Source organism: Muscardinus avellanarius, assembly GCF_963383645.1.
Source record: "Muscardinus avellanarius genome assembly, chromosome: 15".
In the NCBI taxonomy this organism is placed as follows: Eukaryota; Metazoa; Chordata; class Mammalia; order Rodentia; family Gliridae; genus Muscardinus; species Muscardinus avellanarius.
The window spans coordinates 56,240,607-56,263,149 of record NC_137801.1 but is presented as its reverse complement, the minus strand read 5'-3'; the positions used below and the strand labels follow the sequence as shown (position 1 = coordinate 56,263,149).

The following is a 22,543-nucleotide window of genomic DNA, read 5'->3' as shown; positions in this document are numbered from 1 at the left end:
CTGGGTTCCATCCCCAGTACTGCAAAAAAAAAAAAAAAAAAAAGAAAAAAAAGAAAGGAAAGACTATATATTGGTTCCTGAGTTTCTAAAGAATTTCTTTGTTAGGGCACCTTGGGAAGCTTTAAGCCATGCATCTAATCTACATCTAGTCATTTACAGATAGACTCCAGTTTGTGGCTTTGTAAATTCCTAAATATTGAACAGAAAATTGACACCACACATTGTTCTTTCCCATCTGTCCTCAGTTAAAGTGTCTTAGTGAGAGGACAATGTCAGACACATTTCGCTTTTTCTGGCTCTGTGGTCTAATTCCCAAGGTCATAGTTGTAATGAGAAGGAAGAGTGGGAAATCTATAGAGCAGCCTCCCCCAGCTGGTGTCTCCCCATGGGTGGTCCGTGCTTCGCAGGTGGGGCCACTCACTGCAACCCACCTTACCCAGATAATGGAGGATCATGGAAGTAAGCCAGCAGGTGACCAGGGAAGGCAAGGTGTTTGAAGACCTTGGACAGGTTCCACTCATGTTCATGGATTGTTTCCCCAAATCGCAAGGCTATGAAATTAGCATCTGTGAAGACAAAATCTCCCGAGTGTGAGCAATGACACCAGACCCCTGGTTCAAAGTGGTACTCCGGAGGCCCGCAGGACCTGCCTTGTTCTGACACTAGGAGCTAGGGAGAGGGTAGTCCTTGAGAGACTTGGGCTCTGTGTGTGTCTCAATGCTGATTCATCTTAGGTTTGTGATTCAATATCATGTCTGGAAGATAGTAGCCGTAAAATTTATTTTGTTTTGCAGGCAGTTTCCTTGTCCTCCAAACTCACCAAAGGCTGTTTGCACTGTTCTTGAAATTGAATGTGCTCATGGTGCTGTTTTTGTGGCTGGTAAAATATTTAGTTTAGAATATATGTGCACTGTCAACCTACTGTCCTTTCTGAACAATTCAACTGACTTCTGTGTCGCCATGAGGTTCTGGTTAGTTTACTCTTTTGAGAAATAGAACTGATAGCCAATATACTTTAGGTCCTATAGACTTTCATAAAAATCCTTAGGTGATATGTTATTTACAATGCCTTGTCAAAGGGAAGTGAATTTCCCAGGTTTTACTCGTCTGCACCAGAAGTGGACAAGTAGAATACGGGCAGATGTAGAGACCCAAAACTTACAGAGAAAGAGTGCCACATAGAGGATGTTTCATAACTTGGAACGCAAACTTGAAAAATAATTTTATATCCCAAATGACTAAATACTTGGATTTTACCTGGAAAAAAATGGTTTCATTGACTTTCCCAAGTGGCAATAGATAATATTTGTTTTGAATATTACAGCTGCATTAGCTGGCTGTTGGTGGTATATGCCTATAATCCCAGTTACACAGGGGGCAGAAGGATTACAAGTTCAAGGCTAGCCTAGGTACCTCAGAGAGACCCTGTCTCGAGAAAAAAAAAAATTAAAAAGAGATGGAATGTAGTTCAGAGGTTAAGCTCCCCTGGGTTCCATTCCCAGGATTGGGAAAAAAGAAAAAGTTATAGCTGCTTCATAGTAGTAATTGAAATGAAGTTGCTCTAGCCTTGATTGCCCCAGGGCAGTGCAAGCTATTGGCTTTGTGTAGCTTTATGCATAAAGCAATGAGTCAGAGTCTTTTAGGGTTTTTTTAGTTTTTGTTTTTAACTTTAAAAAAACTTCAAAATTTCCATATTTGAATTCTTTGGAATACATTATCACCAATGACTATTACATTGAAAGTATTACTAATCACACGTAAAAGTGGTAGTTTTTCTTTGCTTTAAGGATCCTGGTGTGTCCCATAATATTAGATAATTTGTTCAGTCAGCCAGCCAGATTATTCAGTATATTGAGCATTTCTTTCAAACTCATATTTGATGCATCCTTCGTATCACGCCTTTAGTCATCTGTTCTATTGCTACTTTAAATCTCTTTATTTAATCATCCCCAGGTGTCATGTACTGGCTCCCCAAGTTAGACTGTGACACAGTTAAAGGATAGGCCTTGTTTTATATCATAGCGCCTAGGGTTTTGGCCTTCATTAAGAGTCATTGCTTCTCTTGTTCTTATTCTATTATGTTAATCACAACATTCCATCCAGGCTACCTGCTGTTTCTTTGCCAGGGAGATATAATAAATACTCCAGGAATCTACCACAAACTCCTTGGATAATTGATGGAGAAAGGAAGCTTGAATCTTCAGTGGAAGAATTAATTTCAGATCATCTGTTGACAGTATTCAAAGCAGAGAGTAAGTGTTATAAGATTCATATTTTAAACACCTTGTCACTCATGAATAGATTTCTTGGTGGTGGCAGGAAGGATTTCTATGTTTTTTACCACTGCCAAGTCTAGTCCCTTGGGCTGTAGACTTTCTATGAATAGGGTTTGTTATGTTCAGGGCTCCTCTGGCTTGTGCTGGATTTTAACCCAGGTGCTCAAGGATGTCTTTTTCAAAAGCTCTCGTAGGAAACTGAAAACAATTGAAACTGCTTTAAGTGAATACACTTAGGCCTTAACCTTGGCACACCGCAGCCTCAGCCTATTTTGTGAAATATGAAATTAAAACACAGCTTCCGTGTCCAGTACTTGTCCAAGTATAGTCACTGGCAGATGCTGGGCTTCCACCTTAACCTGTACTGCGCTGGGATGAAGTTCAGGCCTAGAACGGGCATTGTATAAAGACCTCGTGGCAGTGTGTGCTATGTTTTTGTGTTTGTTTCCTAGGGATTCCATGCACTGGAGTTTGTGGAACGAGTCAGGTCCTGTTAGGTTTATGTTCTCCTTTTCTCAACAGGCCTGTCAGGTTAAAGGCAGCATAGAGTTGTAAGATTTCACATAGGATTAGAAAAGAGGAAAGGGGCTAAGATTTCAATGGCAGGAAATCGTGTAATATATCAGAAAAAACTACAGGCAAGGAGTGATGACACTTTTTGGAGCGGGGCTCCTAGCATAATTAGAAACTTTTTGAGGGACCAGCCAGACATCTGATGAGCGTGCTTTGAGAAGCAGATAATCTAGATGAGGTGTGGCTGTCCCTTCCAGCTCTCTGACTTGTTAGGAGGCAAGAGAAAATTGCCTATCAGGGAGGTGGCTGCCTTTTCTTTTCTTTCTTTTTTTTTTTTTTGAGCCTTTAAAAGTTGTTTACTGAATGGTGAAGAAAGTAACCTAGCAACCTAATATTTTCTAAAATCTTAGCCTCAAGTCTTATTAATGCATTGAGTTTGACCTATTCATTTAATATGTATAAACTTTATTTCATAAGACTTTATAAAGCAAGTTATAAAGAAATAAAAAGCTTAGCATAAGATGTCTCTTTCAAGCCAGGCATGGTGGTGCGCACTTGTAATCCCAGCATTTGGGAGGCTGAGACCAGAGGATTATGGTTTGAGGACAGCCTCAGCGAGACCCTGTTTCAAAATATAGGGCTGGGGGCATAGCTCGGAGGTAGAATGCCCCTGGGTTCCATCCCCAGCACTAAAAAAAAAAAAAAAAAAAGTCTCTTTCAGAGCCTTTTGGGGCCACCTTACTCCCTGTCCGTGAAAAGTTCTATTTAGGCCCAAGGAAGCCCCTGTTATCTCTAGAGTTACCAGAGGGTTCTGAAATAGCTCTATGTTTTCTCCTTCAACATCTTTTATGAAGGTGACTTGTTGCCATTTTCCATTTGAACAAGAAACTACTGTCCCTCAAATTGAAAAGAAAATCATTTGTGGCTGGGCATGATGGTGCATGCCTGCAATCCCAGTACTTGGGAGGCTGACAAGTGGATTGCATGTTCAAAGCCAACCTCAGCAACTTAGTGAGGCTCTTGACAACCTAGCGAGACCCTGTTTCCAAATAAAAAATAAAAGTGGGGGTGTAGCTTGGTGGTAGAATGCCCCTGGGTTTAATCACCACACCACAAAAATAAATAAATTGTATTGTGTGTTCAGTGTGTGCTTAAGAGACTTTTTAGAGCCATTTGAGGAAAAGCAAATCCTGTGTCACCTGATAAAACCTTGTTGTTTGAAACCCCTGATTAATAGCATTAATGCTATGTGTTACTTGTTCTTTCTTTCTTTTTTTTTTTTTTTTTTGTGGTACTGGAGATGGAACCCAGGGGCATTTTACCTCCGAGCTACACCCCCAGCTCTATTTTTTACTCTTTTATTTTGAAACAGGATCTTACTGAGTTGCAAAGGGCCTAAGTAGTAGCTGAGGCTGTCTACAAACTGTGATCCTCCGGACTCAGCCTCCCAAATGCCGGGATTACAAGTGTGTGCCACTGTGCCCAGCTAGTCCTTTTTTTTTTTTTTTTTGTGGTACTGGGGGTAGAACTCAGGGGCATTTCTACCTCCAGGCTATACTCCCAGACCTATTTTATATTTTATTTGGAAATAGGGTCTCACTGAGTTGCTGAGAGCCTCACTAAGTAGCTGAGGCTGGCTTCGAACCTGTGCGATCCTCCTGTCTCATCCTCCCAAGTGTGGGGATTACAAGCTTGCGCCACCATATCTGGCTTACTCCTTTTATTTTTAAACAGTAGCTGAGGCTGTCTGCAAACCTCAATCCTCCTGTCTCAGCCTCCCGAATGCTGGGATTACAAGTGTGCACCACCACTCCCAGCTCAGCCTCATCTACTTACTGAGGCCCTCTGCAACTTAGTGACACCCTGTTTCAAAAATAAAGAATAAAAAAAACTAGGGCAGGGGGTGTAGCTCAGAGGTAGAATGTCCCTGGGTTCCATCCCCAGTATGGAGGTGGGGGGCGAAGTGAAAGGACACATGCTTGTAATCTCCGTACTTGGGAGGGAGGCTGAGACAAGAAGATCGTAGGTTCAAGGCCAACCTCAGAAATTTAGGGAGACGCCGGGCGTGGTGGCACACGCTTGTAATCCCCGCGCTTGGGAGGCGGAGACAGGAGGATCGTGCAGGTTTGAAGCCAGCCACGCTGGTGTAAGAGACCCTGTTTCAAAACTATAAAATAGGTCTGGGAGTGTAGCCCGGAGGTAGAGGGGCTTCCAGGAACCCCCCCCAAAAAAAAAAAAAGAAATTTAGGGAGACTCAGCAACCTAGTGAGACCCTGTTTCAAATATATAAAGAGCTGGAGGTGAACCCAGGGGAGATAGAATGCCTCTAGGTTCAATCCCCAGTACCACAAAACAGACAAACACCAAAACAAACAAAGGGTGAAAGAAGAGTAAAATCCTATTTTCTTCACAGCTAAACATTTTAGGAAGGAGGGCTGAGGTGTAATCTTCAGTCTTGTTTTCATGGGTTTTTTTAAGCCTTTTAGTTTTTTTTTTCTTTTTTCTTTTCTTTTCTTTTTATTCTTTTCGGTACTGGGGATGGCACCCAGGGGCATTTTACCTCTGAGCTACACCCCCAGCCCTATTTTTCAGTCTTTTCATTTTTTTAAACGGGGTCTCACTGAGTTGCAAAGGGCCTAAGTAGCTGAGGCTGTCTGAGAACCGTGATTCTCTGGTCTCAGCCTCCTGAGTGCTGGGATTACAGTGTGCACCACCACGCCCAGCAGGTTTTTTTTCTTTTTCTTTCCCTTTCCTCTCTCTTCCTCTCCCCTCTCCCTTCACCTCTCCCTTCTCTTTCACATATCCCTCTATTGCTCAGGCTGGCCTTGAACCCCTGGGCTCAAAGGATCCTCCTGCCTCTGCCTCCCAGGTAGCTGGGAATACAGGTATGCACCATTATCCTTTCTTTATTTGTGGTCTTGGGATGGAGCCTAGGGCAATTCTACCTCTGAGCTACACCCCCAGCCCTATTTTTGATTATTTTGAAACAGTCTCACTGAGTTGCAAAGGTTCTCACTAACTCGCTGAGGCTGTCCACAAACCGCGATCCTCCTGTCTCAGCCTCCCGAATGCTGGGATTACAGTGTGCACCACCATGCCTGGCTGGGTAATTTTTCTTAAAACCATTATTCCCATCCAGCATTTGCAGTATGATGTTCCATTTATTTTGGGATGTACATTGGTTTTATCATGGTTTTAGTTTAGATTTGATTATATAATGTATTTGCTTTTTATAATCAAAATTTTTCCTATTTAATTCTTTAGAAAACTATATTTTAGCTGGGCGTGGTGGCGCACGCTTGTAATCCCCGTGCTTGGGAGGCTGAGACAGGAGGATCGCACGGGTTCGAAGACAGCCTCAGCCACTCAGTGAGGCTCTCAGCAACTTAGTGAGACCCTGTTTCCAAATAAAAAAATTAAAAAAAAAAGGTCTGAGAGCATAGCCCAGAGGTAGAAAGCCTCTGGGTTCCACCCTCAGTACCACCAAAAAAACAAACAAAACAAAACCATATTTTTTTTTTTAGTTTTCTTTTAAAAATAAAGATGGTAGCTGGGCATGGTGGTGCATGCTTGTAATCCTAGTACTTGGGAGGCTGAGAAAGGAGGACTGGATTTGAGACCAGCTTCTGTTACTTAGTGAGGTCCTATGCAACTTAGTGAGACCCTGTTTCAAATTTTAAAAATTGGGCTGGGGGTGTATCTTGGAGGTAGAATCCCCCTGGGTTCAGTTCCCAGTAGCACAAAAACAACAAAAATAATAACGATGATGGTGATGGTGGTGGTAGAGTTTTTACCATGAGCAGGTTGCCAGGTAGGTGGCGGGTTTCCTCCAGCTAGCACTGTGTTTGGCATTCACATGGGGTGATAGTGAGGGTCGGCTTTGCCATCAGGAATACCTCTTCGCTTAACTATGTGACCTTGGGAAAATGACCTCAATTTCTGAGGCTTGGTGTTCTTTTGTTTCCAGCTTACTTAATAAAGTTATAATAGGGATTGAGTAAAATAATGTGTGCATAGTTTTTACCCAGTGCCTGTCACATAGCGAGTGCTCAGTGAGCTGTGTTTATTATTAGCGTTACTATTTTCAGCAGGGATTGGATTAGGGATGATAACTATCCTGTAGACTGATAATAACTGTCTTGTAGACTCTTCAGGACCTTCGATGGGGGTTTTTACCATAGGTTGGAAACGAACATCTCAGGGCTATTATGTCTCTGATTTTTTTCCCCCAAAGGTTTTAATTTCTCATCCTCTGGAAGAGAAGATGTAGATGTGAGAACATTAGGAAATGGTAAGATTGTATCAGCATCTCCTGTCTAGAACTAACTTTCTGATTAGCAGCCTTTTCAGATAGCAGGCTTACTGTAGTCACCTAGAACTAAAGTGAGCAGGGCCCAGAGCCTCTCCAAGTGGGGAAGCCTCGCGTGTTATGCAGCTACCCTTTATTTTATTTATTATTATTATTTGTGGGGGGGTGGTATTGGAGATTGAACCCAGGGGCATTCTACCTCTGAGCTACATCCTGTAGCCCTATTTTTTATTCTTTATTTTAAAATAGTTTCTCACTAAGTTGCAGAGGGCCTCACTAAGTAGCTGAGGTTGGCCGCGAATCTACAGTCCTCCTGTCTCAGCCTCCCAACTACTGGGATTACAAGTGTGCACCACCACACCCAGCAAGGAGCTATCTTTTTAAACTGTATGATATATGTCTTGATGGGAATCATTTCTTCAGAGGCTGTCTTTATTGCATACTTTTAAGTTGAAAGGGACTTTTATGTGCCTTAAGGAGGAGATCTGTGATCTTTCCCCCCAAATTTTATTGTTCCATTTAATAATACTTCAGAAGTGCCAGCAGTTTTCAAAATGATCATCTTTATTTAAAAAATAATTCAGTTCTCTTAGTATTCGTTTCATTCATTTTAGCTGTTGAATCACAAGAAAGAAGATGAGTCTTAATGCTGAGCCATTTGAGATCTGCAGTCCCCCTTGGCATAACTATAGCTATTCATTTCACTAGTGGATTAGGCAGGGAAGATGGATTTCAACTTGGTACTCCTAGGCATTGCTGCATTTGACAGCGTTATGTTAGTGTAACCAACTTAATCGTGGTTGTTTGAATTTTATTTTGTAATTAACACAGGCTTGTTCATGGACCTTTGGGAAAGCAGTCATTTTCACATATTGCCTCTGCTGGGGCTTAGCAGCTCCTCATCCCCAGAAGCCCTTTGGTTCTTTTCACACATTCTTTCCTCCCCCAGATGTAGTCCTGTCACAGAACTTTCAGTCCTCTAGAGCTTAGCCAGGTTTTCACACTTACTAACCCTATTACATTAACTCAAATGTTAACACCATCAACACTTTCTGTTTCATGACGGGTGTGTGCTGCCAGGAAGGCCCTTTGCAATTGAGCTGGTGAATCCTCATAGAGTACATTTCACTTCCCAAGAAATTAAGGAACTTCAGCAGGTAAACCACTTCGTGACCTGGAAATCGTCGTGTTTCTGTAATTCCGTAACTGAGCTAGAGTTGCTAACTGTTTTCCTTTTTCTGCTACTACAGAAAATTAATAAGTCATCTAATAAAATCCAAGTACGTGATTTGCAGCTTGTCACAAGGTAAGGGTAGACTCACTGGAGATTATTTCATTTTATTTATTTATTTAGGTACTAAGAATTGAACCCGGAGGTATTCTACCTTTGAGCTATACCTCCACCCCTATTTTATTTTTTATTTTGAAATGGTCTTACTAAGTTGCTGAGGCTGGCTGGGAACCTCCCATCCTCCTGTCTCAGCCTCCCAAGTACTGGGATTACAAGTACCTGGAAAGTACAAGCAGGTGGACTTTTTTTTGCCAAGAACAGGCAGGTACCCATGCCTGCCTTGAAGATGATTTTTTGTTTTGTTTTTTGTTTTTTGGGTTTTTTTTTTGGTGGTACTGGGGGTGGGACCTATAGGGGCATTCTACCTCTAATCTTCACCCCCAGCCCTATGTTTTCTTTATTTTGAAACAAAGTCTGAGTTGCAAGGGCCTCACTAAGTAGCTGAGACTGTCCCTGAGTCATAGTCCTCCTGTCTTAGCCTTCCAAATGCTGGGATTACAAGTGTGCGCCACCACGCCTGGCTTGCCGATGATTTCAAAAGGGAAGTTTTAGTTGCAGATTAGGTATCTGATAAGGGAATGGCCCCCCCGAATATATAAAAACTCTAATTAAAAATGGGGAAATAAACTGGGTATGGTGGCATATACCTATAATCTCAGTATTTAGGAGGTTGAGACAGGAGGATTCAGGTTCAGGGCCAGACTCAACAACTTCACAAGGTTTTCAGAGAAACTTAGTGACACTTCTAGCACACGCAGACACACAAAAAGGAGGATGGAGTAAATGAGGCATGATTGCACACACAAAATCATAGTATTTGAGAGGCTGAGACAAGAGGATTGTTGCAGGTTTGAGGTCAATGCATAGTAATTTAGCAAGCCTGTTTCAAAAATAAAAAGCCAGGCCTGATGGCGCATGTTTGTAATGCCAACCTCAGCTACTTAGTGAGGCCTTTTGCAACTCACACCCTGTTTCAAAATAAAGAATAAAAAATAGGGTGGGGGGTATAGCTTGGAGGTAGAATGTCCCTGGGTTCTATACCCAGTACCACAAAAATGAAATAATTAATCAGTTAATTTAAAAAAAGGCAACCGGGCATGGTGGCCACACACTTGTAATCCCAGTACTTGGGAGGCTGAGACAGGAGGATTGCAGGTTGGAGGCCAGCCTCAGCTACTTAGTGAGGCCCTCTGCAACTTAGTGAGTCCCTGTTTCAAAATAAAGAATAAAAAACTGGGCTGGGGGTGTCGCTTGGAGATAGAATTCCCCTGGGTTGAATCCCCAGTACTGCAAAAAATAAAAAAATTAAAATTATCATCATTATTATTATTATTAATTTTTTTTTTTTTTTGGTGGTACTGGGGTTCCTGGAAGCCCTTCTAACTCCGGGCTACACTCCCAGATCTATTTTATATATTTTTTAAAATTTGGAAACAGGGTCTCTTACGCCAGCGCGGCTGGCTTCGAACCTGTGCGATCCTCCTGTCTCCGCCTCCCAAGCGCGGGGATTACAAGTGTGCGCCACCACGCCCGGCCCTATGGGAATGCGTTTAATTTCCTGTCACCCGTGGAGGACACGTTGTAAGACCTCACTGGGTGCCTGAGATTGTGCATACACTGAACTCTGTCCCATGTTTTTCTTTTATACATACATACCTATGATAAAATTTAATTTATAAATGAGGTACAATAGAGATTAGCAATAATACTAGGACAGCAGTAGCAAAAAATAGGACAATTATGGCAATAGAAGTTACTTAAACCATGCTTATTTTTAGGATGCTTTCATGTACTATTTTTGGTCCGTGGTTGACCATAGGAAACTGAAACTGCAAAGAAAGTGAAACCACGAATAAGGGAAGACCACTCTTTATCCATATGGTGGAATATTATTCAGTAATAAAAAAGAACAAAGTACAGACCCAGGCTACAACACAGACAAACCTTGAAAGCATTAGAAAGTTAAATAGGACATTAGAAAGCCAGTCGCCAAACATCATATACTGTATGATTTTATTTTATATGAAATGTTCAGAATAGGGAGATCTCTAGAGACATAAAGTTAGTCAGTGGTTGTCTAGGGTTAGAGGAAAGAAGGAATGGGAAGTGACTGCTGATGGGTATGGAATTTCTTTTTTGGGTGATAAAAGTATCATAGAATTAAGTTGTGAGCTCGGCATGGTGGCACACGCTTGTAATCCTTGCGCTTGGGAGGCTGGGACAGGAGGATCACACGGGTTCGAAGCCAGCCGCAGCTACTGAGTGAGGCTCTCAGCAAATTAGTGAGACCCTGTTTCCAAATAAAATATAAAATAGGTCTGGGAGTATAGCCTGGAGGTAGAAGTCCCTGAGTTTCATCCCCAGTACCACCAAAAAAAAAAATTTAAGTTGTGATAGCAAAACTGTGAACATTCTAAAAGTCATTGAATTCTAGAGTTAAAAATAGGAAAATAGTGTAAATTTTATCTAACAGCTTCGTGTGTGTGTGTGTGTGTGTGTGTGTGTGTGTGTGTGTGTGTGTTAGTTACCAGGGAGAGAACCCAGGGGCGTACTACCCTTGAGTTCCACTCCCAGCTCTATATTTTATTCTTTATTTTGAAACAGGGTCTTAGTAGGTTACAGGGAGCCTCACAAGTTGCTGAGGCTGTCCTCGAACCTGTGACCTTCTGTCTCAGCCTCCCAAGTGTGCACCATCACACCCAGCTTCTAACAGCTATTTTTAAAGAAAGAGAAATTTGGTGCAAGGCTTTTAAAGAATATACATATTCATGCAAACTTTCTTTGTTTTTAGAGAAGCAATAGGACATATGAAAGAAGGTGAAGAAGAAAAGACCAAGACCTACAGTGCCTTAATATGGACAAACAGAGCAATTCAGAAGGAAGACGTTCAGTTCCTAAATGATATAAAGGTAGTTTAAGTGCTCCTGTTTTTAGTCTCTATGCTTTCTGGAGAAGGGCCCTCTGTCTTCTAGTTTTACCAGAAGGTCAGAGAGCTTGGGCTTTGGGGTCTCTGAGACCTGGCTCGCTGTTTACTGGTTGCATGGCTGGGCATTCCATCTGATCTGCTGCAAAGGCAGGGCTGCCAGGGAGTAAGAGCGGCTCTGAAGACAGCTCGCCTACTTGCAGATCCCAACTGTGCCCCTAGGTTGTGTGGCTTTGGACAACCTACTTAACCTCTTTATGCTTCCATTTCTTCACCTGTAAAACTAGTTAAAAGAATTAAATGGGTTTAGTTATATAAAGCTCTTAGTACCAGGCACATAGAAAACACTCAGCAATGCTGTTACTTATGTTTGGTCATCTGTAAAAAATAAGCATGAATTAAAACTTATCTGGGCCGGGCGTGGTGGCGCACGCTTGTAATCCCCGCGCTTGGGAGGCGGAGACAGGAGGATCACGCAGGTTCGAAGCCAGCCTCGCTGGCTCAAGAGACCCTGTTTCCAAATAAAATATAAAATAGGTCTGGGAGTGTAGCCCGGAGGTAGAAGGGCTTCCAGGAACCCCAGTACCACCAAAAACAAAAACAAAAAGAAAAAAAAAACTTATTTGGGCTGGGGATGCAGCTCAGTGGTAGAGCCTTGCCTGGTATACAGGAGGCCCTGGGTCTAATCCCCAGCACAACATGAATAAAAGAAAAAGATTCATAGTTTGGGGTGGCCATGTAGCTAATCCAGAATAATGCAGAAACATGACTTTTACAGGTTCAGATTAATGGTCAAAGGGTCTCTTGCAGTCATCCACCTCCCAAGTAAACTAACATGACTAGTTGTTTTCCAGTAACTTTTCAGTTTTTAAATATTCCTATTGGCATAATAAAAATAAACACTGAGTTGCTTTCCTATTCTGAGAAGAAGTCACTTCAGATTTGCCCTTGTTCTCTTTTTATTTTTTTGCAGTGCTGGGAATCAACCCCAGGACCTCAAACATGCTAGGCAGATGCTCTTCTGAGCTATAACCCCTGCCCATGTTCCCTCTTTTTTTTAAAGGGCAACCTACTTGTAAGAAAAAAATACTGTTTCTGACAACTCAGTATTATGGGGCTACTTAGTGTTTATCTCTTGTTGGCTAAAAACAAATAGGCCAGAGAGATACATGAGCGGGTGTTAATCTCAGAGCCCTGTTGGAAACAATGGTGGGTCTGGCACCTCCACTTGTATTCCATTGACTGACTCTGCAGAGGTAAAGAAGCCCGGAGAAGAGCACTCTTTTTTCACTCTTTTTTATTTTATTTTATTTTTTTTGGTGGTACCGGGGTGGAACCCAGGGGGCATTCTACCCCCCAGCCCTCATTTTTAATTCTTTATTTTTGAAACAGGGTCTGAGTTGCAAGGGGCCTCACTAAGTAGCTGAGCCTGTCCGCGAGTTTATGTACAGGCCAGCTGTTTCTGTACTCTAAAGTGGAGGCTGTGTCTTTATAGATATCTTAAAACTGCAGCCTTGTTTTTTACTGTTTGGTCTTTTGGCTAAAGTCAAGCCTTATGGACAGAGCTCATCCCAGCAGAACAAAATGCATCTAAAATCAAAGAATTCTAGAATCTTAAAATCCAAAGCAGTAGGAGGGGCCGCTGACTGTGGCTCTGTTCGAAGCACTCGCACCTTTCAAGTGTGGGCTCTGTCGGAACTTGTTCTTTCTTCCTTAGTAGAGGACTTGATGGAAGGGAGGCCACACAGAAACTTGTCTTTTCTTAGCAGGGCTTCAGGCACTCATCATGTAAATTAGGAAGAGTTGTTCCAACAAGAAATCATAGAGATTTCAAGAGCTTTTATGAACCTACGATAGAGTTTTGGTTATCCCCAATATGTATATATTTGTGGTAGTGGGGATGGAAACCAAGGGCATTCTACCTCTGAGTTACACCCCCAGCCCTATTTTTTATTCTTTTTTTTGAAACAGGGTTTCACTGAGTTACAAAGGGCCTTACTAAGTAGGAGCTAAAGTTGTCTTAGAAGCATGATTCTCCTGTCTCAGCCTCCCAAATGCTGGGATTGCAAGCATGCGCCACCACGCCCGGCTTGAATCGTTAAATGACAGGCAGCATTATTTTTCTCAAGCTGGCCTAGCATATATTGAGAGACCTTGGTTTACTGTACACACTTATTTGTTATTACTATATTGAAATGTCAAACAGTGACGCAACTTAAGATTATAGCTTTCATATAAAAACAAGAAAACCACCCCAGAAAATTGGTATATGGTTTCCCCTAAGACATGCATACTTCTGCAGACAGCTGTGTCTTACCCCAGCCTGAAACCCTCATTAGTCTGTTGCTTTGTTGGGTTAGAAAACAAAGGTAAGATTTGTAAATTGTGGCAATTTAAAGTATATTTGCAGCCAGGCATGGGGGTGTACCCTTCTAATCCCAGTACTTGGGAGGCTGAGACAGGAGGATCTCAGGTTCAAGGACAGCCTCAGCAAGTAGTGAGACTCTCATCAACCTAGTGAGACTCTGTTCCAAATAGAAATGGAATAGGGCTGGAGGTGTAGCTTGGAGGTAGAATGTCCCTGGGCTCAATCCCCAGTACCCCAAAAGTATATTCATATAACTTATAACTTATGTATTGTTAGTGTGTGTATGGATAATTGTCCAACCCATGAAATAAGTAGTCAAGATAGACTGGGAATTAAGCTGCAAAGAAATCCCAAGGATATTTGGTATTGTAGACACTTAGGGGAGGTGATTTTCTCTTTTCCCAAGCTGGTGATTTCCTTGGGAACATGGAATACTCCCCGGGGATGACTGTGAGGTCTATTCTTGGGGTGAGGGTAGAATTTGAACTGTGCCTGGGACCATTCCAGTTAGGACCCTGAAGGTTGGCTGCCTGCCGAGACTTCTCAGCCCAGGATGCCAGATGCTGTTTACTCTGATTTGGGAAGTGTATATTACCGTATATAGCATGCTGTAGTGTGATGTGATTGTTTATTTTTATTTCTGTGCTTGCTCCTATATTTTCCTTCCTAATAAATCACTCTTGTTTCTGACAAAAAAAAAAAAAAAAACCAAACACAAAAGAAGCAAAGGTAAGAACACTGTCTTCTAGAAGAGCCCTGTTGAAGTAAAGGGCAAGGTGGAACTCCAGGGTTCTAACCAGTTGTTAAATCCAGAGCAGAAAAGACCTTGAGGATTGCCTCCAAGCCCTTTTTTATGGTGAGGATAGCAGGGCCCAGAAAATGAATTACTGTGAAGTAGGTGTGAGAAGTCGCACCAAGTTTGAACCTACGGGGACGCAGTTTACGCTGGCATTGGTTAGTTCCTACCCTGTGAGTGACGGATGGAGTCCTCCAAAGCACATCTGTGACGAGCTGGGCACGGTACAGGTGCTAAGACAGACCTCACGGGGAGGCCGCGCTCTCACTGTGCTCCCCTCACCCCTCTGCCAGGACTTAAAGATCGACCAGAAAACACCTCTGCGGGTCCTGCATCGCCGGCCGCTGGCCGTGCGGACGCGAGTCATTCACTCCATGGAGACACACTATGTGGATGAGCATCATTTCCGCCTCTACCTGAAGACTCAAGCTGGAACGTATCCATTCACCTCTGCCTTCCAGTAATCTGGCCAGAGCCCTATTGAGAGAATCTGCCCTTAGAAAACAGGTCCAACTTGGTCTGAGAGGCATTAAGGAAAGTATATTGGAGAAGAATCTGTTACTTTTTTTTTTTTTTAAGGTAGCTTTTCCCTATTAATTGTTTCCTTCCTTCCTTGTTTCCTTTTCTTTTGTGCTGGGGATGGAACCCAGGAGCATTCTACCTTTGAGCTACACCCCCAGCCCTACTTTTTTTTTTTTTTTTTTTTTTTTTTTTTTGCAGGTCTAGGGATGGAACCCAGGGACATTCGACCTTTGAGCTACACCCCCTGCCCTAGTTTTTATTCTTTTTGTGTGTGTGCAGGTCTGGGGATGGAACCCAGGGGCATTTGACCTCCGAGCTACACACCCTGCCCAATTTTTTATTCTTTATTTTGAAACAGGGTCTCACTGAGTTGTGGAGGGCCTCACTAAGTAGCTGAGGCTGTCTGCGAGCCACAATCCTCCAGGTCTCAGCCTCCCAAATGCTGAGATTATAAGCGTGTGCCACCACGCCCGGCTTATTTATGTTTGAAACAGAGTCTCACTAAGTAGCTGAGGCTGCCCACGAACCTTGATCCTACAGTTTCAGCCTCCCGAATGCTGGGATTACAAGCGTGCACCACCACGCCCCACTCTAGCCCTACTTTTTATTCTTTACTTTGTGAAACAGGTTCTCACTGAATTGCAGAGAGCCTCACTAAGTAGCTGAGGCTGTCCCCAAACCGTGATCCTCCTGTCTCAGCCTCCCAAATGCTGAGATTACAGGCGTGCGTCACCATGCCCAGCTTGAATTTATGTTTTCCAAAATGACGTTTTAAACTATCAGGTAAGTCAGTCCACAGTTAACTTTAAAGTTATTAATATGCCAGGCTTAGTGGCACATGACTATAATTTCAGTACTTGGGAGGCTGAGACAGGATTGCAGGATTGAGCCCAGCTTCATCAATTTAGTGAGACTCTGTTTCAAAATTAAAAAAATAATAATTAAAAAGGGCCGGGGGTACCTCAGAGAATGCCTGGGTTCAATCCCCAGCACAAAATGAAGAAAAGTATTTATATTTCAGTTAATTTTAGTGTCTTACACAGTGTTAAGCACATAGTAAGTACTCAGAAAATACTCCTGATTGATTCATTTGATGTCTTTAGTTTGCAAGTCATATATTCATGACCATTTGGGTCCTTTTAGCATTTCAAACATTTGCCCATATGATCAAACAGGCAATAGAAGGGCATGGCGCCTGTTTGAAAGTGTCTTCCTGTGTTGCTCAGGTCGGTCTGGTCCTGGGCTCACGGGCGCCTTATACCTCAGCCTCACAGGTAGTAGGACTATAGGTCTGTGCTTTTTTTTTTTTTTTTTTTTTTTTTTTGTGGTGCTGGGGATTGAACCCAGGCATTCTAATTCCAAGCTACACTCCAACCCCCGTGTTATTTTTTATTTGGAAACAGGGTGTTCCTAAGTTGTCAAGACTGACTTTGAACCTGTCTGAGCCTCCTAAGGACTGGGATTACAGGTGTGTGCGCCAAGCTTGGCTCTGCCTACATTTGGGGAGAGGATGGTACTGGGGATTGAACCCCGAAGGTGCTTTACCTCTGAGTTACACCCTTACCCCCAGTTTATTTTTATTTTATATTTATTTTTTTTTAATTTAATTTAATTTTTTTATTTTTTTGCTGGTCTGGGGATGGAACCCAGGGGCATTCTACTTCCGAGCTACATCCCCAGCCCTATTTATTCTTTATTTCGAAGCCGAGTCTCACTGAGTTGCAGAAGGCCTCACTAAGTAGCTGAGGCTGTCCGGGAACCAGAATCCTCTGGTCTCAGCCTCCTGAATGCTGGGATTACAAGCGTGCACCACCACGCCCAGCTTTTATTTTTTGTTTTGAAACAGGGTCTCACTAGGTTGCTGAAAGTCATGCTATGTTTCTGAGGCTGTCCTCGAACCTGTGATCCTCTTATCCCAGCATTCTAAGCACTGAGATTACAGGCATGTGCGACCACATACCTCCATTTTTAAAGCACTGAATTATAACTAATTATTAAACTCCATCTCACACCTTGGCAATTTAAGATGAGGTGAAGAAAAAAGACAGCCATGACTTTAGGAAGTCCAACGTAAATATAGGTCCCAGGCGCTGATGCCGTTGTTGCCACCAGCCTGGAAGGGACTGCTTTGCCTTCACTTATGCTCCAAGCCGAGCCTCTGAAGTCAGAGCTCGAAACAGCCTCTTCTGTAACATTTCTCCTTTTATCTTTTCCCTCTCACCTGTCAACTCTCACTAGACAGTTGGTATTGGATGGGTACCTTCATGTTTTCCTTAAACAGACCCCAGCTACATTAAAGAATTTGTGCATGGAGACTTTGGGAGAACCAGACCAAACATTGGCTCTCTGATGAATGTGACTGCAGACATTCTTGAGCTGGATGTGGAGGTAAATCATTTTATTGTGGAGTGTACATTTTTTGCAAATTGAATTCAGCTAAAGTTAATGTCCTTTGGCATTAAACCAAAGAGCAATACCACCTTCATAGGTATTTGAAAACAGCAAAATCTCACAGTAACATTGTATTGCAGGGAGGGACTGTTTTCTGAATTTTTTTAATACAAGATCTCATCTATGATCTGTATAAATATATAACTAATTTATTAATTCTGTTTTACATATGGCATCAGATTCTTTTTTATTTTTTGCAGTACTGGGGATGGAACCCAGGGCTGTTCTACCTCCAAGCTACACTCCCAGCCCTATTTTTTGTTCTTTATTTTGAAACAGGGTCTCACTGAGTTGCATCAGATTAAAACTTTAAACAAAGGAATAAAGTTGTAAGTGACCTTCATATACCCTTTGTTACTCAAGAGGGTTTATTCCTGTAATGTTTCATTCCATAAAGAATTTAAGGTAAGCCAGGTGTGGTGACACATACCTGTAATCTCAGTAATTGGGAGGCTGAGACACAAAGATTGCAGGTTCAAGACCAGCCTCAGGAAGTTAGCAAGGCCCTAGCAACTTAGTAAGACCTATTTCAAAATAAAATAAGCCGGGCATAGTGGCACACACCTATAATTCTAGCACTTGGGAGGCTGAGACAGGAAGATCACAGGCTCGAGACAGCCTCAGCAAGTAGTTAAGACTCTCATCAACCCCAGTTAGACCCTATTTCAAAAATAAAAAATGAAAAGGGCTGGGGGAGCCGAGCATGGTGGCGTACACTTGTAATCCTAACATTTGGGAGGCTGAGACTGGAAGATCATGGTTCGCGGACAGCCTCAGCTACTTAGGCCCTCTGAAACTCGGTGAGACCCTGTTTCAAAATAATAAAGAATAAAAAATAGGGTGTTGGGGGTGTAGCTCGGAGGTAGAATGTCCCTGGGTTCCATCCCCAGTACCTTAAAAAAAGGGGAGGGTGGAAGTGTAGAATGCCTCTGGGTTCAATCCTCAGTACGATCGATCAGTCAATCAGTAGATAGATTGATAGATAGGTCAGAGGGTGTAGCTTGGAGATAGAATGTTCTTGGTTTCAATACCTAATACCACAAAAACAATAAACCATGAATACAGTGGATTTTTTTAAGCTTTCTCTTAAAATAGGTCCTATAGGGTAGTTAAAACAAGGTGTGCTTTGACACTTCTGAACTGTGATTGTTTATGTGGAGACAAAATGGTTTTCCTACTATAATGTGAAAGTTTTGTTCTCAAAGAGCAAAATGAAGGTAAGCACAGATAAAGATGAATTGGGTTTTAAGCCTTTTTTTTTTCCTTTTTGTGGTGATGGGCATTGAACCCAAGGACGTTCTACTACCTATAAGCTCCAGCCATTTTTGTCCTTTGTTTTAAAACAGGGTCTCATTAGGTTGCTGAGAGTTCCACTACGTTGTTGAGGCTATCCGCAAATCTGTGATCGTCCTGTCTCAGCCTCTCAACTACTGGGATTTCAGACTCATGCCACTAAGCTAGACTTGAATTGAATTTTAAAACAAATATCCTAGCCGGGCGTGGTGGCGCACGCTTGTAATCCCCGCGCTTGGGAGGCAGAGACAGGAGGATCGTGCAGGTTCCAAGCCAGCCGCGCTGGCTTAAGAGACCCTGTTTCTAAATAAAAAGTATAAAATAGGTCTGGGAGTGTAGCCTGGAGGTGGAAGGGTTTCCAGGAACCCCAGTACATATATATTTTACTTCTTATTTTACTTCTACTGAAGTAAAATAAGATCCTTAGTCCTTTGAGAGCTCCAGGTGATCTTTCTACTCATTTAGTTCACATTAAGTTACCCAGTTACAAACAAGCCTATTGGTCTACAGACCCTAGAGTACAGCATGATGATGCTCAATCAGTGATGGGCAGCATGCGTGGCTATTCTATAAGATTTAGCACCTAGTGACGTAGCTGCCTCGTTTTGAGTAAGTACTCTATGATGTTTGCACAATGACGGAATCAGCTAGTTGTGCATTTCTCATATTGTGGCCCCACAAGTAAGCTACGTATGACTCTAACATAGAATGAAAACGATCAGAAGAATGGAAGTTGCTGGGACTTTTGAGGGAAAATTGATGTAGCTACCGGAATTTGAATTTGTTTGCTACTGTACCCATAAATAACAATTCATTTTATTTTTTGGTACTGGGGATTGAACCCAGGGGCATTCTACTTCTGAGCTACACACACCCCTCACACTTTTTATTTATTTATTTATTTATTTTTTGGTGGTACTGGGGTTCCTGGAAGCCCTTCTAACCTCCGGGCTACACTCCCACGGGCTACACTCCCAGACCTGTTTTTTTAACTTTATGTGGAAACAGGGTCTCTTAAGCCAGTGAGGCTGGCTCCGAACCAGCGCGATCCTCCTGTCTCTGCCTCCCAAGCGCGGGGATTACAAGCGTGCGCCACCACGCCCAGCCACTCCTCACACTTTTTACTTTGAAACAGGCTCTCACTGAGTTGCTCAGACTGTCTTGCAATCTTCCTGTCTCAGCCTCCTAAACTGGGATTACAGGCCTGTGCCACCATGCTTGGCTATCATAAATAACATTAAAAAATTTTAATTTACTTTATGTCCTTATAAGTCAAAAGGTGCAGTTAGCTAGCCAAGTAGCCAAATACTGCTGCTCAGTTAACTTAGAAACAGACCTTGGGACAAAGAATCCCCAAAATAGGCTTTAGAATGTTAAATTACAGTATCCAACTACTCCTTTCAGTAGGTTTCTTCTGTTGCATTATATCCAAATATATATACCAGCAAATCTTGCCAGAATAGTGCTGTCTGTTTAATGACTTGTTTTCTCTCCTCTAGTCTGTGGATGTTGACTGGCCACCTGCTCTGGAGGGCTAGCTTTTCGAGTTGGAAGCAAAGAGTAGGGTCTCCTGGCATGATGTGGACATCACGCAGCACACCCTTAAAATGGCTGTTTACTCACCACAACGGTGTCTTGGAAACCATTTGGATCATGTTGATCTATTTTTTAAATTTTTTTGTAACACCTCAGTATCTGTCTGTATGTATGTATATTTTGTGTTAAAAATTTCTAAGGATATCTTATGATTTTTCTCACTGTCTCCCTCATCCCCACAGAAACAAAACTATTCAAATAATGAAAAAATTCTCCCTAATTCTTTAGAGAGGTATGCAAACAGGAAACACTGTTAATCTGAGAAGCTATAATTTCTTTGAGCAAACTTTCCTCCACAACAGACATACTGCCTTTAAAATCATGTTCTAAATTTTTAAAATTGTCTGAATAAAGCTATCACTAGATTTATGCAACATACTATCCTATGGTATTCTATCAAATGCAAATCTGGCATCATTAATATTTTCCAGTAGGCCTCAAACAAGCAGTCAAGCAAGCTGTCACCAATGAAGTACTTTTGGATATGATTTGTCACAAATCTTAATGAGCTCAAGTTACTGTTGTGACAGTCTCAACTTAGTGCATGTCTCCTGTGGAAGGAAAGTGAAACCTAAAGGATTGAGGTGTATCATGGTAAGAGACTTTCATATATCATTTAAATAAACAGAAACAAGTGCCTTCAATAACTTCAATCCCAGGGCTCAGAATTTGAAAATTGAGATTGTTTAAACAAAGATAAACTGATATTATTTCACAGTGCTTCAATATATTATACAATTACAAACATTTTAAAAAGGTAGGTAGAATATTGTCTCCAATTTTATAAATACAGAAACCAAAGAATAAAAATTAAATGACTTACCTAAAATTGCTAGTTACTTTATATCCAACACTAGAACTCACGTATCTTATGCCCTGAGTCCTTCCTAACAAATGCTATTAGATCACCTGTGTAAGAAGGATACCATTTAAACTCATGTAATCATAAGAATTGACTTTGGGAATTTAACTATCAAATCAAGGAGCTTACCAAAAACTCACCCAAGTAAATTTCATATAATCTCTTATAAATATCATGTGTTAATAAGTTAATCATCAGTTGCATTATGAAGAGAGCAAATACTAAGTACACTATACCTAAAGAAAATGGGTGGCTATTAGAAGTTTCAAAAAAGGGTGCTCATTAAAATTTCAGATTTAAGTATAAATTCTATCACCTAACTCAATGATATGAGCCTTTTTTAGGATACATGTGACTTTTCTCATCTCTGTATTAAACATGGTTCATAGATGCAAGGATTCGCTTTATACATTTTATTTTGAAACAGGGTCTTACTGAGTTACAAAGAACCTTTCATTGAGTAGCTGAGGCTGGCCGCTAACTATGTGCAATCCTCCTGTCTCACTCAGCCTTTCTAATGCTGGGATTACAAGCGTGCACCACCACGCCCAGCTAAGATTCACTTTATCATAAAAGCTTTTATTGCCATAAAATTTACTTCTAAGGTAAATTTAGTGCTGGGCATGGTGGCGCACACTTGTAATCCCAGTGCTTGGGAGGCTGAGACAGGAGGATCTCAGAGGTTCGAAGCCAGTCTCAGCTACTTAGTGAGGCTCTCAGCAACTTAGTGAGACCGTTTCCACATAAAATATAAAATAGGTTTGGGAGTATAGCCCGGAGGTAGAAAGACCCTGGGTTCTACCCCCAGTACCAGAAAAATACAAATTTAGAAGACTACCACTTTGAAACCATCTGTTTCATCATAAGTGAATAATAGCAAATAAGTTTTTCACTATTTCCAGTCCCACAAAAGGAGAAAAGAGTAAGAGAAATAAAAGTCTGATAAAAGTGTAAGCATTCCTGTGTGGGTCTTTCTCAGTTTGGGGGAAAATTTTGATACAAGAGACTTTTGGTTTCTTTTGATTCAGTTTTGCATCTGGAGAACCTATAATATGGAGAAACCAACAACATCCTTAGCAAATGTAAATAAAAAGACCTCTATTTATTTATTTGTTTGTTTATTTTGTAGTACTAGGGATTGAACCCAGGGCTACCTGAGTACACCCCCAACCCTAATTTTTATTCTTTATTTTAAAACAGGGTCTCACTAAGTTGCAGTGGGCCTCACTAAGTAGCTGGAACTGGCTAAGAACCTGTGATCCTCCTGTCTCAGCCTCCCAAGTACTGGGATTACAAGCATGCGCCACCATGCCTATCTCTATTTTTTATTTTATTTTATCTTT

At 41.8% G+C, this 22,543-nt stretch overlaps 1 protein-coding gene across 1 annotated transcript in view; it reads left to right on the top strand.

Moving 5' to 3' along the window:
* PUS10 (pseudouridine synthase 10) overlaps positions 1-20,280 on the top strand; it is a gene marked incomplete at both ends in the record, with an annotated part of 65,152 nt that extends 44,872 nt beyond the window's left edge. Inside the window, 9 exons of the mRNA XM_080711369.1 lie at positions 795-880; positions 2,127-2,252; positions 7,024-7,080; positions 8,179-8,255; positions 8,349-8,404; positions 11,181-11,298; positions 14,770-14,912; positions 17,287-17,386; positions 20,242-20,280. Coding sequence (XP_080567495.1) covers positions 795-880; positions 2,127-2,252; positions 7,024-7,080; positions 8,179-8,255; positions 8,349-8,404; positions 11,181-11,298; positions 14,770-14,912; positions 17,287-17,386; positions 20,242-20,280 — 802 coding nt within the window. The remainder of the gene's footprint in view (positions 1-794; positions 881-2,126; positions 2,253-7,023; positions 7,081-8,178; positions 8,256-8,348; positions 8,405-11,180; positions 11,299-14,769; positions 14,913-17,286; positions 17,387-20,241) is intronic.
* Between the last annotated feature and the right edge of the window lie 2,263 nt (positions 20,281-22,543).